We start from the raw sequence: 18197 nt of genomic DNA, 5'->3' as shown, positions 1-18197 counted from the left end.
AGTGCGATGGCAGGATATCCAGGCATCATTCCACGATGCGCACTCCTTCGATGACCAAGAGTGACAACGCTGTCAATTGTTCGACCAACAAAATCCAGCATAGAGTTGTGTGCTCCCTCAGTATAAATGATGACAGACAACATAATCCGGCAGCCTGCATTGCCTAAGCAGCGCGAGCTACCAAGGCATGACCATCACCGTTTAATTGTTTTAGAATAGCCCACTGCGGGAGGCAGCGACACGTGTCTTCATCGATACAGCACGGTGTTTTCACGCTGCTGATTCACTCAATAATTGTTTATGAGCATTCATTGCTTTCTTCGCATAGCCAGGCATATCTGGCCAGTCCGAGTCTGTGCCTTCAGGTCCCCCATCGAAGACCTCCATGGAAAACCAGCCTCGGAAGCCCGTCTTAAGAACGGCTCTCGTAAACTCCACGACCGGTAGATAGCCTCCAGCAAATGGCACAGGCCGTAAGCAAGAGCTCCATCGAGCCCTAGGACTCAGGCCGCTCTCATCTGGTCGAGACGGCATCCGCTTTTGATAGGCATCCGAGATTTGTAGTATGAAGATCTTTTCAGCTGGTACGGTAGCGCTCAACTCTGCCAGACTCTCCTGAAATCTGTTCTCTAGCTCGTCTCGTGATAATGATTCAATGACTCCTGAGTCTGTCGTAGGATCTGCCCATTCTCCTCCGCCGCTTTGAAAAGTGTCGAGGCAGAGGCCCATATTCAGTCTATCCACTCTCTTCACAATGTCCCATACATCTTGCCAATCTGGTGCGTGGGTTGACCAACACCAATTCTCGTACGCTAGGCGGAAGTTGTAAGGGGCAAGGAGCTCTGCAAGCTCTCTAAGGTCAGAAACGATGGCGTCGCGTGAGGTGTCGATGTCAAGGGAATCTGAAGACCCGACCTAAATTACTTAGCCATTAAATCCGAACATGCGTAATCAGGAGACGAACCTGCAGCATGTTGCATCCAATAGCCTCCATGATCCTGATCCAACCCTTGACCCGCGTGAATGCGTCTTTTCTCTCTTCAGACTTCGGCTTCCAGCCTTCAAAGTTTGAAAAAGGCTGAAGCATCACGATCTTCAATCCTAGTCCTTCACATAATCTCCTGACCTCTTGCCCTGCATTGCAAAGCACGTCATAGTCATGTGAATCCACCTCCTTGCCAAGGTTTCGAGAAGCGAAGGACAACAAGTCTGGGAAGGCCAGCTCTATGCCCTGCCATCCTGCACTTGCTATGGCCTCAAGTTTTGATTGTAAGGGGGTCTGTGGGGTACCGATTGAGGCTGTAGCGTAACTGGTGGGAATTGAAGCGAGTGATTCAGCCGACATGGTATAGCTGGAGCTGGGGGATCGAGAGGATGATTAATTCGACTGCAGAATCGTGGCCATTCCTGTTTTCAATCGAAGAAGGATCGAGGTGAGGGTTTCCCATTGCCATAGGACACTGCTGCAATTTGCAGGCGGACATCAAAGTTGTCGTCATGGTTGTTGTCGACGTCATCGCAATACAAGGGACGCGACCAAATCTTATTATTTCGACTCGGAGAAGTCATCAGTCTTTCAAGTATGACATCCTGAAGGTCACATTGCTTGACAGCGTCACCATCGTAGACTGAGCGCATCGCTTGCCTGGTTATATGTTATTGTTCTTGATCCACGTCATGGGAAACTCCAACGCGGGTCCCAACAACGATCCTATTGCCGTTGAAGCAACAAGAAGTCAACCTATAGCTGTGCTGCGGAGATGGGATCATGGCCTCCGCAATTACCACCCGGGAGACCTGTGGTCTACAGTCCTCATCTTACACGATGTCTTCTGCATGCGGAAGGTTGAGACCTTAGTGCTGAGTCCACGCCTATTGCACTGCTTTCCCTTGCCTGGAAACATGCATTTTCATCTCATCTCGCCGTTTGCAGGAGATATGCGAATCAATTGTATCTGCATCATGACTCTCTTCTCACATTCAATGCTTCGCGGTCATTTCAATATGCTTTTGCGCGTCCATTTCCAACAGAGTGGAACGCATTCCAGTCATCTCAAGGTTCCACAGCGGGTCTCATACCTTCCAGACCTTCGCAGAAAAAGCTTGAATCTTTTGACAGCTCGCCTCATGATCATTCAATAATGAAGCATGTGGTTCAGGAAGCCGGGGTCAATATTTTTGACGCGATTGTTGCAGAGCCTCGTCCTTGTCATTGTTGCACTTTCTCTCATTACAGGCCTCGGGCATCATAGACCAGGCGGCAATCCCCCCGGTCAAAGGTACTCTGACCGTCTCCAGAGCTATCTGTCCCAAAAGAAAGACACTTTTCCTTATATCCAAAAGAATGGACAGAATCATCCCTCAACTATCGAGGCAAAGCGTGTCTCTCCACGACAACTCCTCAAACGCGATCTCCCAGTCGATGTGACACGAGCGCCCAAGCTTCTGCATCAGAGTTGGAAAGATGCCAAACTCCCGCCCAAGATGCAGCGCTGGAGCACGACGTGCCGCAGAATTAATCCAGACTGGGAATATGTGCTTTGGACCGATGCAGACAATTTAAAACTGATCAAGACCCATGTACCTTGGTTCTTGCAAACGTACAAGGACCTGCAATCGGAGATCTTTCGAGTGGATGCCATACGAAATGTCTACATGCATGTGTTTGGAGGGTATGTTCCCGATCCTTTCTTTGGACGCATCAGTGCTGAAGTTGGAAAGTGTTTACATGGATCTTGACACGGAATGCTTGAAGCCGTACACAGACTTGTTCGAAAAATACAATGTCAGCACCGCGTCCTATGACGATCTTGGCACCACACTACCTTTCAATGCTACTAGACCAGCCGCTCGTAAAGCATTCCTAGGTCGTATGGGCACAGATGAAGGCAGCGAACACAGCATTCCAAATGCATGGATGGCTTCGACTCCAGGTCACCCGTTCTGGCTTCTACCGCTCGAGAAAATCAAGACCGGCTCCAATAGTGGAGGACAGGCAGAGTATGTCACCGGTCCAGCGGCTCTATACAAGGAGGTAGAGACATACAGGGTGAAATACCATAATGAGGAGAACGCGATCGATGAGCGATATGCTAAGAGCGGATGGGGGAAGCTGTACCCTGGTCATGCTACAGAAGGTATGGAGGTTCTACCATTTTGGGCGATCTACCCATATTCGTGGCAACGAGATGGCGACCCCTACAAAGAGTACTGCCTAGTAGGTCAGAATGCCTTTAATTCGACTAGATGCAAGGAGGTCGTTGGCACACAGGCATGGGGTAGTTGGAGTATTACCTATTGGAGTCATAGTTGGGACAATGAAGGTGGGCAGCACCTTGAAGGCCTAGGTGGCAAAAAAGATGATGAGAAAGATGGAGAAGGAGACAAAGATAAAGCAGAAAATATGTTGAAAGAGGAGAAGCAGATGGCCGATTTTCTCCACAAGGATTTGAGTGATGCGGAACAAGGTGGCAATGGAGAGGAAATTGTCCTGACCGATGCACATCCTTTGGATCCCGAAGAGGAAATACCAGACAAAACTGACGATGAAATTGAACGTGAGGTTGCTCAAGCCGAAATCGAGGCCAAGGAGAAAATTTTGTTATCCTCAGATGAAGCCTATCGCAATACCGTCCTGAACAAAGACCTCAAGGACCCGATGATGAAAGAAGCCGATGCCATCAGACTAAAAGACGAAAAGCTGCAGAAGTGGGTCGCGGTTCAGAAAGCCAAAGAAGGTCAGGGTAAAATATGGCAAGATCCTATCGCAGACAAGATGCTACATGATGAGGCTATGAGGAAGCAAGAGGAGCTTGACTCGAAAGAGAAAGCGCATATGGAGGAGCAAGCGAAGGAAGATAAGCAGAAGGAGGAAGAAAAGAAGAAAAGCGGTGGTAAGGAAGGTGACGATGAGAAGACGGTGCTTGATGAAAAGAAAGAGGATGGTGAGAAGGAGAAGGATGATGCGAAGAATGAGGGCGAAAAGGGGAAGGACGAGAAGAAAGAAGGCGAGAAGAAGGAAGATGAGAAGAAGGAAGACGGGAAGAAGGAAGACAAGAAAAAGGAAGACGGTGACAAGAACGGAGAGGAGGAGAAGAAGAAGGGAGACGGCGAGAAGGATGGGAGTGACGAGAAGAAGGAGAATGATACGGAAAAGAGTGACGAGAAGGAGGGAAACGATGAAAAGAAGGACGATACGAAAAAAGAGGAACATAATAAGGGTGAGGCAAGTGATGAGAAGGAGAAGAAGAAAGACGAAGAAAGAAAAGGTGATGGGGGGCAGATTAAGGAGGGATCGAAGGATTCGGGTAGTAAAGCTGAAGAAAACAAAACGGAAGAGAAGAAAGTGGATGAAAACGAAAAGAGCAGCAAGGACGAAACGAAAGAGGACGACAAAGGCAATATCAAGAGCAAAGAGCAGCAGAGCGAAAATGGAAACAACGACGAGCACAAGGAGCAGGCTAGAAAAGCAGATCAAAAGGATGAAAAAGAGGCTGAAGAGGGCAAGCAAGATCGAAAAGTTGAGGACCAGAAGAGCCACAATAAAGATGAGGCGAGCAGTAGGAAGACAGATCAATCGGACGAACCAAAAGAACCCAAGAACGACCACGAGCAGGAACAGTCGAAACCCGGCCACAAGAATGATGCTGAATCGGACAAGGAAGATCAAGGGAAATCAGCGGGAAATAACCAAGATGCAGAGCCCGAGGATGCAAAGCAGGAGCACGACAAGGAAGAAAAGAATCCAATTCATGTTCAAGGCAACGATAAAAACAAGGCTGAAACCGAAAACGAGCATGATAAGCCTGGCCGGAGTGGTGGCAAGGAAGTAGAAGAAGAAGAGGGGAATGCAGTCTCTGACTTGGCAGACCGTTCAGAAGATCAAGAGCTTTTTGAAGACGACGAAACGGATACTGGAGAACAAAAAGATGGGAAAGAGATCTTCTCTTCTCAAACTTCTCCTGGAAATAGGCCCCCGGACAATGAGCCAAAAAGAGGCGAGGAGAATAGAAAGATGCAGCAGAAATTGTACCAAGATGCTGTGAAAGCGGAGCAAGATAAAGTCATACACTACAAAGAAGGACTCAAGAAGGAAGCGGCAGATGAAGAGAAAGCTGCAAGAGCAAGTAAAGTTCAATCAGCTGAGAAAGCTGAGCAGACCAGGATGAATGAGGCGGCGAAGGCCAACTCAAAAGCCAGAAAGGAGAAGGCCAAGGCTAAAGCAAAGACCAAGCCCGCAAACCCAATCGAGGAACCCAATCAGTCAACCGGAAGCAGCAATGAAACAATTTCGGATGTGGATGAAGGGGAGAAGGAGAACAAGCAGTTGACGAAGCCTTCACGACCATCAGCCAAGAAGGAGAAGCAACAGCACTCCTCTGAGCCTCAATATGATAGTAGCGGCTTTCTCACAGAAATCCTAGGTACCGATCAACCAGAAGAAGAAACCGAGACTTTTCTGTACAAGTATCAGCGACCAGGGGAGCCAGATCCGAAGGACGCAGACGAAGCATGGGCAGCAGCTGTAGCCGCGGCATTCGATCACGGCAAAGCTCCACCAACGAAGAAGCCGCACGTGGAGGACGAACTGTATGTGGATCCGGATGATCCGTGGGGGCCGGAAGATATCGAGAGAACGAATGGGTATGGTGCTGGTGGGTGATTATTAGGAGACTGCGTCTAATGTTGGGATATGTTGGGTTAGGTGATTTCTTATTTCATCCGTTGTAAAGTAATTGGGCTTGATTTCAATGCATTAGGGATATTTTCGGCGACAAGCATGTAGAACCATCATTATCGATTCGATATCAATCACTTCTTGAGTCTTGCTCTGATAGAGGTTTGCTTCTGACTCTAGTAATGGCTACAGACAGATATATAATTAATTCCGAGAGGCCGTTCTAGTCGACCGGAGAGTCACGAATACGTCCTTGCGTGCCAAACTTCACACTTGCTTGCTTCATTACAAAGCGAAGCAGCGCACACCCAATGACGAGCCGCTCACCGCTACATGCTTTTTCTCAACCGTGAGATGTGACGCCATACTAGTGCTGCACCATTGGAGTGCTACACGGAAAGGTCCGAAGATGTACCCTCTTCAATTGACATATGAGGGGCTTGCGAACCCTCCCTCCGTAACAATGATCGAGAACGATTGACCAGCACGAGGACCCACATCTCGTCCCTCATCATGGTCTCTGGTACAACCACCATCGAGCTACAGCCAAGGGCACCTGAAAATGCTGTTCTCCAGCACTCTAAAGAGCAATTGCCTCTACATGAGCCGCCAAAAGAAGACCACAGACTTTCTGAAACCCAAACCCACGATCCAGAGAACGCAGTCGAAGCTCTCCCAAGGTGGAACTATCCCCGCCAGAACATCTGGCGACTGGCATCGATCTTCTTCGCCTTCATCAACTTCGGCATGAACGATGCCTCTCTTGGCCCTCTCCTACCCTATGTAAACCCCCTCAGTCCCACTAAACCAATTGGCAGCTAACAACCCCTAGATCCAGGAAGACTACTCTCTCAACTACACCGTCGCCTCCCTCGTCTTCCTCTCTCCCTTCGTCGGCTACATTGTCGCCTCCTTAGTCGCCGACCGCCTGCACCTCCGTTTTGGCAAGAGGGGCATGGCCATCTTCTCCCCCATTTCCCGCCTCCTCGCCTACGTGGTCATCGACGCCCACCCGCCCTTTCCCGTAATCATTGTCTTCCTCTCCTTCGCAGGATTCGGCAATGGGCTGCTTGATGGGGCGTGGAACACTTATCTCTCGGAAATGGATAAAGCCAACGAGCTCCTCGGATTATTGCACGGGTGCTACGGGGCGGGTGCGGTGATTGCCCCGTCGATTGCGACGGCCATGGTAGTGAAGTATGGGCTGGGCTGGTGGCAGTTCTTTTATATCATGACGGCCTTGATGGTAGTGGAGTTGGTGGTCTGTACGGCTGCGTTTTGGGAAGAGACGAGTAGGGTTTACAAATTGAAGAGTCGGAATGATACGGATGAGAAGGGGATGACGAGACGAGCGATGAAACAGAAGACTACGTGGGTGGCGGCAATCTTCTTGTTTGCATATATGGGGGTTGAAGGTCGGTTGACCATCTCAGCGAGTGCATGTTGACAGAGCTGATGTGTGCAGTCTCCACTGGAGGATACATCGTCATTTTCATGACTCAGGTCAGACATGGGCAACCGTTCTCGTCCGGCCTCACAGCGACTGGGTTCTGGCTTGGCTTCACCGTCGGCCGTGTCGTCTTAGGTTTCGTCACCCCCAAGATTGGTGAACGCCTCGCCGTTGTCATCTATCTCATCATCGCTATCGGTCTTGAACTACTCTTCTGGTTGGTCCCGCAGTTCATCATCTCCGCTGTTGCAATTGCTCTCGTCGGCTTCTTCATCGGACCTTTCTTCCCTGCCGCAGTCCTGATGGCCTCGAGGCTACTGCCAAAGGAACTTCATGTGGCAGCCGTCGGGTTCGCTGCTGCATTTGGTGGTGGTGGAGCCGCTTTGTATGTCTTGCCCCTCGTCACTCCCACGCAGCTCTACAGGTTACATTCGCTTGAATTACTAACCCACGTAGACTTCCTTTCATGGTCGGCGCAATCGTCCAGGGATCAGGTGTGAAAACCTTACAGCCTATCATCCTCGCCTTCCTTGTAGTGCTCTTAGGCATTTGGTTGCTCTTCCCGAAGTTACCAAAGCACTCGCATGAACGATGATTGATAGAACCACCATGACAGTCCTCGCAATACACGAAGACATCCCAGAAGCTTTGCATCGAATTCTCAAACCTCACGTCTTTCGTTTCTCTCAGCGAAGAAGATTCGATGCTGTTTCTACTCCCATTTCTGCATCGCTCGGTTACTTAAAACCCCCTTTTCAAACGCCCCTTCCTTATTCAACTTCGTTGTATGAGACCACGGTTTGGTCTCGCACTCTTGTTTCACCACCTCGGCGAAGCAAGTACTCCAGACCTTTCCCCCAATCTTTCTGGGAAACTTCTCACAGACTTCAGCCACGAACTCGTCGTGCAGTAACTCCTTCCTACAAGAAGGCTCACAGTCAGTCCCAATCCAGAAATCCCATCAACGCCACCAGTCGGCAACGAGACTCTCGAGCGGTGCAACGACTATGACGAATGTGTGACGAAGCGGGGACTCGACAAACTCACCGCAAGCCCAGATTATCAAGCACGGTAGCAATCTGCAGCAATGCACCCACTAGACTCAAATTTCCCTCCTGCACAATGATTTGAATGTCAGCAATACCCTCAGGCGAACAAGCGGAGGATTGACAGCCGATATGATCTCTCAATTCCGAGCCATAAGTAGCATAGTGGAACGGATACGAACCTCCCCAATATCCTGATGCCTCATCACAGCCTCAGCCACACTCTCCGCGCAATCCGTGTCTACGTCTAATTCTTTCAATACCTCCAACACGATGACCCCGCCCCGGAATTCAAAGCTCAGCCGCGTGGACGTTAGATTCTTGGGCGTGGTCCCAATATCATGAAGAAGGGCGGCAATAATAAAATTTGTCTGTGCTTGAGGAGGCAAGGCAAGGTGCGTGAGATAGAGGTGGTGGATCGCTAATCCTATCGATTATAAGGATAGGCTCTAGAGGGTTGATTGAGAGGAATTACCCCAGTGAATCACGCGCATGGAATGATTGAACGTTTCTTCCGGCAGCTCTTTCTTTGCGTACGCAAGAACCGAGGACACTAGTGGTTCTGAGAAGGGAAGCGCGAGGGCAGAGGGGGATAATGAGGGCGGAGAGCTCTTAGGGTCCAGGTGAGTAAAAAGGGAGGAGAGATCGCGAGAGACCGCGGTCAGACCCCAGGCTGTCAATTGGTCTGAGGGAGTTGAGGACATGGTAGTGATGTGATAGGAGGATGTTGAAGGCTATGGAAGTGGAGCCAACGAGTATAAGAGGATTGAACAGGGAACGTGAAGGAGGGACGAAAAGTTTCGTCATGGCAGCGGAATTATTAAGCGTGAGAGGAAATGGTACAGTAATCAAGGCCAAAGGCAAAGTCAGACGATAATTCATCTCCGAGGGGTTACTTGTCAAGAGGGCCGGGCAAAGCCTGTTGCTTGATGTTAAGCTTCAAATGCTGTTCACCTAATCGGCTTCTTCCAACCAGGAGAAAACCCAGGCCATTACTTCGCGGTGGATATATTTTCCGGAGCATAATTTTCCCGGAGCCAGTTCGCGAGCATTGCTGATGATTTTTCGTGGATCAATGGCAACAGCGACGAAGCTCGCACCCGTCCCAAAAAAGAATGAAGAAGACGAGTCATCCCTACAACGGACGCTTGGAGCCTCACAACGGCCACCAGGAGGTCGTCCGCCTGCCTACGTCGATGTCTCTTTAGCCTTCTCCTCGTCCTTCCTTGCTTTGTCAAAATTCCTCTTCAGAGCAGTTCGCACAAGCCAAGCTGCAAAACCCTCTAAATGAAGCGCGTCGCGGATCCTTTGTCGAGTTTCGTCATCTTCAGGATCCTGGTTCTGGTCGAAATATTCTCTGAGCTGTCGGATGGCAGGAGTTGCGTTGGCGGCTTTCACTGGAACACTGAATAACAATCCAGACACAGGGGATGAACATTGACTGCTTTCCAAGCATCATAGTAGTCCGCCGTCAACTCCGTCTTGCTTCTTACCACATGGACTTTGTCACCAAGTTTGACATTCATTATTGTATGAACATATAGGGTAGAGTCGGCTTGGATGTCAGAGCAATATCTACGCGGTCGCAGCCTCATGGATACAGCTTGATGGGGGCATCTAAAAATAGCTGATTGGCATCCTCTTGCCCCAATTGCGAAATGGCCATTCCTCTTTTGGAGGTAGACTGCCACACCAGATGCCAAGCGATTGTCCTTGACTGGTCTCGGTGGCGTGCCATGAGAGGCTGTGACAGATTTACGATCACGAACGGGCTCGGGTTCCAAAGCCTTGCCGTAAACATCAGTCACTTCAACATTTGATAGACAAAGACATTGTTGGCGGAGAAAGAAACAAATTTTGCATTGCGACCGTAAAAAAGTAAACAAATGCCGCTAGAACCCCTGAAAAACAACGTCATTCGTTGATCGCAGTTTCACGGCCCAGAACGCTATCGACTTTTACCTTGAAGAACCTCCATCTACTTCCTACTATTCCTATAATCCATTCAAGCACCTTCATTGCGCCCAAAGACCAAAGACCACATCCTCAAGCCATCACGGCCCGCATTACATCCGCTGACTTCCCCACCATCTGTCATCCATCCATTCAAGGCGAGTGCGGCTTAGACCGATTACGCGGAGGAAGAGCTAGTCCTCCCAAACAATCGACTTCCTCCATGATACCTCGATAACAGCCCTTGAAAGCTCACCCGAACGAACCCACCGTCCTCCACATCCTCCCCTTTCACTCCTACCCTTGCGCGCCATGGCAAAGATATAGGACTCGCCATCAGCCGCTCCGCCACGACCCGAGTCCTTTCACCCTCTCCATTCCGCCCTCAATCCTCCTACAACCACAATCATGGACTTCAGAAACCCTCATCCCTCTGACCCTCAACTCCTCTACGCCCGCGCCGACGTTCACGGCACTGGCGACAGCCGCCCTCCTGTCTACAAAGCCATCGGCATCTCTCTCGCAATAGCCTCTGGCCTCTTCATTGGCACGTCCTTCGTCCTGAAGAAGACGGGCCTCCTAAGAGCCAACATCAAATACAACGAAGAAGCGGGCGAGGGCTATGGCTATCTCAAGAATGCCTTCTGGTGGTCCGGCATGACCCTTATGATAATCGGCGAAATCTGCAATTTCGTCGCTTATGCTTTCGTGGATGCCATCCTGGTGACGCCGCTGGGGGCGCTGAGTGTGGTGATCACGACTATTTTGAGCGCGATCTTCTTGAAGGAGAGATTGAGTTTTGTGGGGAAGGTGGGCTGTTTTTGCTGTATTATTGGGAGTGTGGTCATTGTCATGAATGCGCCCGCGCAGGCTAGTGCGGCGAATATTCAGGAGATGAAGCACTTTGTGATTGCGCCGGGATTCTTGAGCTATGCGGGTCTCGTGATAGTAGCGAGTACGTTCGTGGCGCTTTGGGTGGGGCCAAGGTATGGGAAAAAGAGCATGCTGGTATACCTCACGATTTGCAGCTTGATCGGGGGTTTGAGCGTGGTCAGTACGCAGGGTTTGGGTGCAGCGATTGTTGCGCAGGCTGCTGGAAAACCGCAGTTCAACCAGTGGTTCTTATATGTGCTGCTGGTGTTCGTGATCACGACTCTGGTTACGGAGATCATATACCTGAATGTGAGTACCAAAGGAGAGAATGCTTTGATGATGAAGCTGACGCTTGAACAGAAAGCTCTCAATCTTTTCAACGCGGCAGTCGTCACGCCTACATACTATGTCTACTTTACCAGCGCTACAATCGTCACATCAGCCATCCTTTTCCAAGGCTTCAAAGGCTCGCCGACTTCCATCATCACAGTCGTCATGGGCTTCTTTGTCATATGCTCAGGAGTGGTGCTGTTGCAGCTATCGAAATCAGCAAAAGACGTACCAGATACAGCAGTGCTCAAGGGCGACATTGATCAAATTCGAACAGTCGCTGAGCAAGCAGAACCAGAATCAGAACCCAAAGCGGACGCAATCCGCGGCGCTGCAGCAATCATCCGCCGCTTCTCTCAATCGCGCCAAAAGATGGAAGCAGCAGAAGCCAAGCGTGTGCACGAAGACCGCATGCGCGACCAGATGGAACCCATCGGCGAAAACGAGACTGTTGAATGGGATGGTCTTCGGCGGCGAAAAACCGTCGTAGAAGGTCCAGGCAGTCTTCGCCGACAAAAAACCATCCACCCTCCCCTTGGCATGACACATTTCCCCGACGACGACTCGAACGATGACCCAGAATCCCGGCCCTCCTCCACCGACGTCCATGGTGGCGGTGTCTTTCACGGTGGCATATTCGACTCTTTCCGGCGGCACAAGAATCCCCGCAAAGACTCTCTTCCCGCCCACACACGCACCGTCCACTCCACCCAAACCTCCTCCCAAAAACGCTCCTCCCTTCCTCAGCGCCCCCTCACCGAAATCGTGGTCTCCCCAAAAATGGAAGACACAGCCTACCACCCGCAAGGCACAGACAACATGGAAATGACAGGCCATGTCTACGGCCTCCCAGGCACCCTCCGCCACGTCGACGACACCCCCAACGTCTCCCCTGGCACTGCTGCACGAAATAATCGCCCGATCCAGTGGGCTGAGCAGTCGAAACCTATTTCCTCCTCAGCGAGCACCCTGGCTCCTGTACCACCCCCGCATCAGGCTGCAAAACGCCAATTTTCTTTCCAGAACGTGTTCCATAGGAACCGTGGGCCTTCGACCGACGGGGCGGATGAAGTTACCACGACTGTGTCGCCGCCACGAAGTCCGCCCAGCACGAGCCATTCGCACATGTCCTTCAATTTCGGGAATAGACTGCGCAGCCCGACGGTGGGGAGTGGGGGGAGTACTAAATACCCTGTCAAGACTGTTACCGAGGAGGAGCAGATGGGGTTGGTGAAGGGTGACTCGAATATTTTGGGGGAGGAAGAGAGGACGAGGGGCAGTTATAGGGATGGGTATGAGGATGAAGGGGAGGATAGTGATTTAGGTGCGGGTGGGGCTGGGGGTGGGGTTGGGGTGGGGCGAGGCCGTATTGCGGAAGAGACGGAAACGGAGGATAGCGAGAGCAGCGAGGGGAAAGAGGAGGAGGCGAGGGCGGGTGGGTATAGGAGGGAGTATGACTACGCTTACAGAGGGAGAGAGGATGGCGATGATAAGGGTGGAGGTAGTGGCGGAGCAGGAGGGGGAGGGGGGAGTGGAAGGCCGGCGTTCATATGAGCTGGGGAAAGACGCCGGGCGTAGAGGTGGAGTAGTAATGAAGTCGATGATGCATTTTTGGGCGGAAGCACCTCGTTCGAGTGCACAGTTGGATTAGCGGGCGATGAATATACTTACATATACGTATGGAAACTAGATTCGGTTCGAGGAACGTGTTCAGATCATTGTTTGAATACGAGTGGTATCTAACTTGCTCGAAACGGGCGAGGAAGCATATACATGCCATACATATCATGAGGTTCTGTGCTCATTGTTATGTTCCACTTCTCGAAATGAAGCACAGCACAACCTAACGCCGCGGACTGTAGCCCCTCGTATCATATCATATCGTATGCAAGGCATATCGTCCCTCATTACATATCCATATCATGACACCGCCCGTCCCACCCCATCCCACCCCATCCCGTCCCATCCCATGCAATCCTCCCAAACAACAATCCACCAAATTACGCCATGCGATCAAAACCCCTCCCCAACCCCACCTCATCCCACCTCATCACCGCCCCATCTGCGGTTTCCGCGCCATATTAACCGCAGGCGGCGGGCCATCGTTATCCGGATACGGCAACACCGTTTGCTGCTGGTGTACGGGATGGGAATGGTATCTTCTAGGCCCCTGTCCGCCATGCCCTCCCTGCTGCATATTGATCGGCGTCTTGGGCGGTAAAGGTGGTGCTTCCGTCCCCGCCCCCACCCCTGCACCTACACCTGCACCTACCCTGCCACTGTCGTATTCGTTGCTACTTCGAGGGGGAGGCGGTTGGTATAGATATTTATCGTCGCCGGATTGGGGTTGGGGTTGAGGGTGCGGGTGGGGGTACTGGTCCGAGGCTTCGATCACGTATTTATCGTCTTGGGCGAAACCCTGCGGGTAGGTGAGAGGGCGGGGGGAGGGGGTGGTGGCCTCCTGGGCGGGGTGGAGCGGAGGGAGGGACGTCGTCGGTGGGGAGTTCGACTGCGAATGCTGATGGGGGCGTGTAGCCTGTGTTGGTGTTCTGGGGAGGCGGGGGATTGTTATTGTCGAAGCTCTGATTCGCGCGCTGAATTTTCGCTGCGATTTGGCGCCGCATGGCCTCTACTTTCGCCATCTGGATGGCGCCGTTGTTAAGCATAACTTTTGTGGCGGGCGTGTTGAGGTAGGCTTGCGTGTTGTTGCTTATGTCTGCTAATCGGTTCCATTCGTTCATGCCGAATTCGCCCACGCCTACTTCGACATTTAGGCGGAGGTAGTTGTCGGGATTCACGCTGCGTCTGGGGAGGTGGATCGAAAGCATTTCTTTGTGGGTCTTTTCGCAGCCTTCGATTTTGGCGATGAGTTTTCGCTTTGCTTCGGCGAAGGAGCCGAGTCCGCCGGCGAAGCCTTCCCACCATTCAGATTGCTGGAGATGGGTGCCGCCTGGTCTTTTACCGGTGCCGATGCTGAGGAGTAGGCCTACTGACTGTCCCGGCCATTCGTTTGAGGTAGCTTCTTCGAGCATCTGAGGTGCAGGGTTGTAGGTGGGCGATTTGTCTGAGTTGAGCAGGCCGTAGCCTTCATCTTGGAATGTTGAGGTGCCGACCCTGATTTCTTTGAAAGCAAGCTTCGTTGCGCATGTTGCTCGACCAGCTTGCCATATCGTACAGTCTGGCTCGACCGCTGGTTGTGTCCGAGAAGGGTATGACCGGAGGAGGATGCTTGTACCGTGCCTTTCTGATTGCCCTTTCAGCACGGCTGTGACAGCTCTATCATACTGTCAGATAAATTACTCCTTCAAGTCCATTCGGATACTCACGTCTTGCATCTCCTCTCTCTCCTCGTGTCTTCCAATGAAGCATTCGGATTCCCCAACGACGAGAACGCCTCCGAAGAGAAACCGCTAAAGTGTCTTGAATTCGCTGTCGTAGCACTCGTCGGACTCCGCTCCATCCCACTTCTCACGCTCATCGGCCTATCATAGCTTGCAGGTGTCATCGGCATATCTTTGTCTTCATACTCCTCAGCATCCTTCTCATGCTCGAATGTCCTGACACAAGCCCTAATCGCATCTTCCAAGAGCGACGCCTTGAACAACGTAGACCGATACGGTATCCCTGCTATTGTCTTGTCTGTTTCAAATACCTTCCGCGTCATTTGTACGTACACCCTCATACAGTCTTTCGTATTCATCCGTAATCTTCCCAGCATTATGGCTATCAACCCCCCCGTCCCGGTGCCGCCTATCAAGTCGAAGTAATCGCATGGTTTCGGTATTCTGTCTGGTTCTGGAGGTTCGCCGTCGTGGCTCTCGGTATAGACTTTGTGCATGAAGTCATGGAGGAGGATGAGCATGGAATAGCCTCTGACCCCGCCGCCATCTGTACGGCGTCAGCCATGTCCTCCATCGATTCTTGAGCATCGTGCCTACCTAAAGATAATATGCGCAACGGTGTTCCTTTGGTTGTGTCTCTTCTTCTCAGGCTTGAGCCGTCCATGATGTGTTTGCGCTGTGATTTGGCGATCCGAAGCGCAACCTCCTCAAGGGTGGGGTGTGCTCATACGCTGTGTCGAGATCGCAGCCGATCGCCGAGATGGGGTGATACAAGTCGTACAAAGTGCGTTTGTATCTCTTTCTGTACTTATTGCGAGGCTCTGCTTATGTGTGATCTCTAATCCAAAAGCAATTCACGTGGTGCGGGTGTAGGCAGCTGATTAAGTACCGATTCCCTTCTTATCGATAAGGCGCAATTCTTGTGATGTATTGAGGCCTTCTCACTCATGAAGTATTCATCAACTTAGGAGGTGATATTCAGCAGGCATCTACAAGCAATAAGTATGGGCGTCTTCAGATGAAATTAGGCCCAAGAGTGATGTCCGATCATTCGCAATGATCGATGGCGCTTGCCAAGCCACGATTTTCGCGGGGACTCGTCGTCCGGTGTGGCTATGCTGAAGGACGTTGATGATTCGATAGTTCGGGATGGTAATGCTTTTGTACCTGATTGACATTCGACAGCTCGGAACTGACGCAGCAAAGAGCGGATATCAGGAGGGAGTCCCTGCCGATCTTTCTATTTGTGTAATATCTTTCCAAGCAGCCGGGACGGTGAACGTCCACAGGTCCTTGCTTCGGATCGAATTAGTGATGGCGAGGCTTGAAGAGTAGGTTGATATGATGTTGAAAATTAGCATTACTTCTATCCGTCTATATTCTCGACTTTAGGAAGCCTCTATGATTCTATCTCGATTCATTCCCACTCCCAACATTTTATTCATCAACGAATCTTGCCGTACCTGACACTACGACCCAATGACAGTGAAAGCACAACTAGCTATATGCCCGTCCCACGCCACAGCTCCAATCGTCTGTCTGACACTGGTCTGCCCCTCCTTCGCCAACAGCGCAAGGGTCGTCATTGCCTGCTCTCCCAACGATCCAGGGCAAGCCTTCTGACCGGCGGTCAACTCAAAGTCGGTATTAACATATATAGTCGCACCGTTCGAAGCCTGAGTGAACCCATCCTTGACGTTTGCAGACCCGGGAAGCTTGAATTGGTTTCGGAGTGACGAAGCAGCACTGTTCATGCCCGTCTGCTGAGTCTCCGTCGCAACTTTTTTGCTCAGGTAGTAGATGATCAGCGCACCTCCCGTGAGCTGGCCGATGTTCAATTCTTGGTTGGGGAATTTGGCATCGAGAGAGGCATAATTTTCGTAGCCTAGTGGGTAAAAGAGTGGCGTGAAGCCTGAGGCTACGGTCGAAGACGGAAGGGTAAATTCTGAGGTGTCTTGTGGCCCAGCGGAAATCTTCGAGAGCTGTAGGGATGAAGCTGATGAGCGGGCGGAGGTGAAGTCTGCGTCTGGAAATTGTTTGGGATCAGGGTTGTGGGCGGGGATCAAATCGGTGAGCAGAGAGTTGGCTGTAATAAGCTTGGGAGTAGATAATGGTTGTTGCGGTGCTGGGAGGGCGTGGGTTTGTGAAATGAGGGTGGTGAGGAGGGATAGGAGGGTCATCGGGAGGGCGTGCATTTTTTCAATTGATTCAAGAAGATTGAAATGATGTGGTGCTTAGATTGCTAGAGGTTTGCTGCTCGCTTTGCACGTTGTTGGTATGGTGGTTGGCTTTGAATAGTCTCACTGCTTGAGCAAGACAAAAGGTAGGTGTCGGAGGGTACATATACCACTCCATCTCCCCAGATGCTCAGACTCACGTACGAGGTCATCGATTGTTGTCTCATGGGCTTCCAATTTCTCCTTTTCGCGAAACGTCAAAGCCGAAAGGCGCAGTGCCTCAGCGCAAGTGTTGGGAGAAAACACCAGGATACTCGTACCTGGGCATCTGGCCATCATTTTCGTGGTTGTTTACTTACGTTATTCTTGAGCCATTGTGTCATTAGTCTCAATTTTGGCTCTTTTCCGCGATTCGCCAAAGCGCAAAGGCGCAAGCATCAATTGCCTTGGAAGCTTTGGCGCATATCCACCAATGAGAGAGCCTGACCAACAAAGGCATATCAATATGCGACTGGCTTAGACAGTGGTAATTTGCGCCAAAGCCGTGGACACTTGTTACTGCCAGTTGCAAAAATAGAAATAAGACTGTTTGACATAGGACAGAAATTTAAGAGGTGGGCGGTGCGAAAGCCAAAAAAGATTATGCAACGAACGCCAAAGCGTGGAGAAGTGTCTCACCTAATTTTGTAGGGTCCAGCCAGGTCGGTCGCATGAATATGTCAATTCTCAGCCTCCCCCTGTGGATCTGGCCAAATGTGTTAACTGACAAAGGCCCAGTGTTGCGCTTTCCCACGGTTGGTGTTGTTGAGTACTGATTAGGCATCGCCTATTCGTTTGGCCTACATGGTCCTTGCTCATTCCCCTGATACTATAATCGGGATGACGGCTCGGGAGGTAGAAGCTTGTCAGTCCTTTCTTAGAATGACGAAGACCAGATCGATCGCCCAGCTGGGCTGTTAACGACGTGAGAGTGACTATATCCTCACACTGTCCGACATGAAGATCTACTCGGAGGATGGAAATGCTTGGAGGTCAAAGAAATCAAGCAATAAATAGACTGAGACTGTTGCGATAATGAAGTGTAGTATTATGCAAAAGGCATAGCTGTGCAGGACACAGGAACGTACAAAAGAATTGAAGACCTATACCTCCCTAACGTACAAGCATACATATTTGCCGCCCAATTCGTGAATTACCCAACAAGTGTCCATAGGTTTCGTCAATGGAGGTCGTAAATTTGTCATGAATCCTGGCCGTAACATCATGGATGTAGCCGTTCAGAGAATTGGGGATGCCGAAGCCCCAACGGCTTAGCGGAAAATAAGAGAAGGTTGTAAGACCTTTATGCTT

General features: G+C 50.9%; 7 protein-coding genes across 7 annotated transcripts; 3 read left to right on the top strand and 4 right to left on the bottom strand.

The window, feature by feature from the left end:
• Positions 1-270: 270 nt before the first annotated feature.
• On the bottom strand, positions 271-1345 carry KY384_002370 (uncharacterized protein; the record flags this gene model as incomplete). The annotated part of the gene is made up of 2 exons (XM_044810893.1): positions 271-915; positions 965-1345. The coding sequence occupies 2 exons, from the start codon at positions 1343-1345 to the stop codon at positions 271-273; spliced, it is 1026 nt and encodes a 341-aa protein (XP_044671776.1).
• Positions 1346-1677: 332 nt separating this feature from the next.
• Positions 1678-5662, top strand: KY384_002369 (uncharacterized protein; the record flags this gene model as incomplete). Its single annotated transcript, XM_044810892.1, has 3 exons — positions 1678-1857; positions 2197-2672; positions 2722-5662. The coding sequence occupies 3 exons, from the start codon at positions 1678-1680 to the stop codon at positions 5660-5662; spliced, it is 3597 nt and encodes a 1198-aa protein (XP_044671775.1).
• Positions 5663-6190: 528 nt separating this feature from the next.
• Positions 6191-7627, top strand: KY384_002368 (uncharacterized protein; the record flags this gene model as incomplete). The annotated part of the gene is made up of 3 exons (XM_044810891.1): positions 6191-6460; positions 6510-7092; positions 7143-7627. 3 exons carry the CDS (start codon positions 6191-6193, stop codon positions 7625-7627), a joined length of 1338 nt encoding a protein of 445 aa, XP_044671774.1.
• A 1734-nt stretch (positions 7628-9361) lies between these two features.
• Positions 9362-9699, bottom strand: KY384_002367 (uncharacterized protein; the record flags this gene model as incomplete). The annotated part of the gene is made up of 2 exons (XM_044810890.1): positions 9362-9578; positions 9599-9699. The coding sequence occupies 2 exons, from the start codon at positions 9697-9699 to the stop codon at positions 9362-9364; spliced, it is 318 nt and encodes a 105-aa protein (XP_044671773.1).
• Positions 9700-10534: 835 nt separating this feature from the next.
• Positions 10535-12883, top strand: KY384_002366 (uncharacterized protein; the record flags this gene model as incomplete). Its single annotated transcript, XM_044810889.1, has 1 exon — positions 10535-12883. One exon carries the CDS (start codon positions 10535-10537, stop codon positions 12881-12883), a length of 2349 nt encoding a protein of 782 aa, XP_044671772.1.
• A 496-nt stretch (positions 12884-13379) lies between these two features.
• KY384_002365 (uncharacterized protein) lies at positions 13380-15334 on the bottom strand (the record flags this gene model as incomplete). The annotated part of the gene is made up of 4 exons (XM_044810888.1): positions 13380-13748; positions 13819-14605; positions 14656-15217; positions 15268-15334. The coding sequence occupies 4 exons, from the start codon at positions 15332-15334 to the stop codon at positions 13380-13382; spliced, it is 1785 nt and encodes a 594-aa protein (XP_044671771.1).
• Positions 15335-16139: 805 nt separating this feature from the next.
• On the bottom strand, positions 16140-16865 carry KY384_002364 (uncharacterized protein; the record flags this gene model as incomplete). Its single annotated transcript, XM_044810887.1, has 1 exon — positions 16140-16865. The coding sequence occupies one exon, from the start codon at positions 16863-16865 to the stop codon at positions 16140-16142; it is 726 nt and encodes a 241-aa protein (XP_044671770.1).
• Between the last annotated feature and the right edge of the window lie 1332 nt (positions 16866-18197).

Source organism: Bacidia gigantensis (genome assembly GCF_019456465.1).
Source record: "Bacidia gigantensis strain McMullin 20006 chromosome Unknown contig_156, whole genome shotgun sequence".
NCBI classification, from domain to species: domain Eukaryota; kingdom Fungi; phylum Ascomycota; class Lecanoromycetes; order Lecanorales; family Ramalinaceae; genus Bacidia; species Bacidia gigantensis.
The sequence above is the reverse complement of the archived record's forward strand: the minus strand, read 5'-3'. Positions and strand labels throughout refer to the sequence as shown.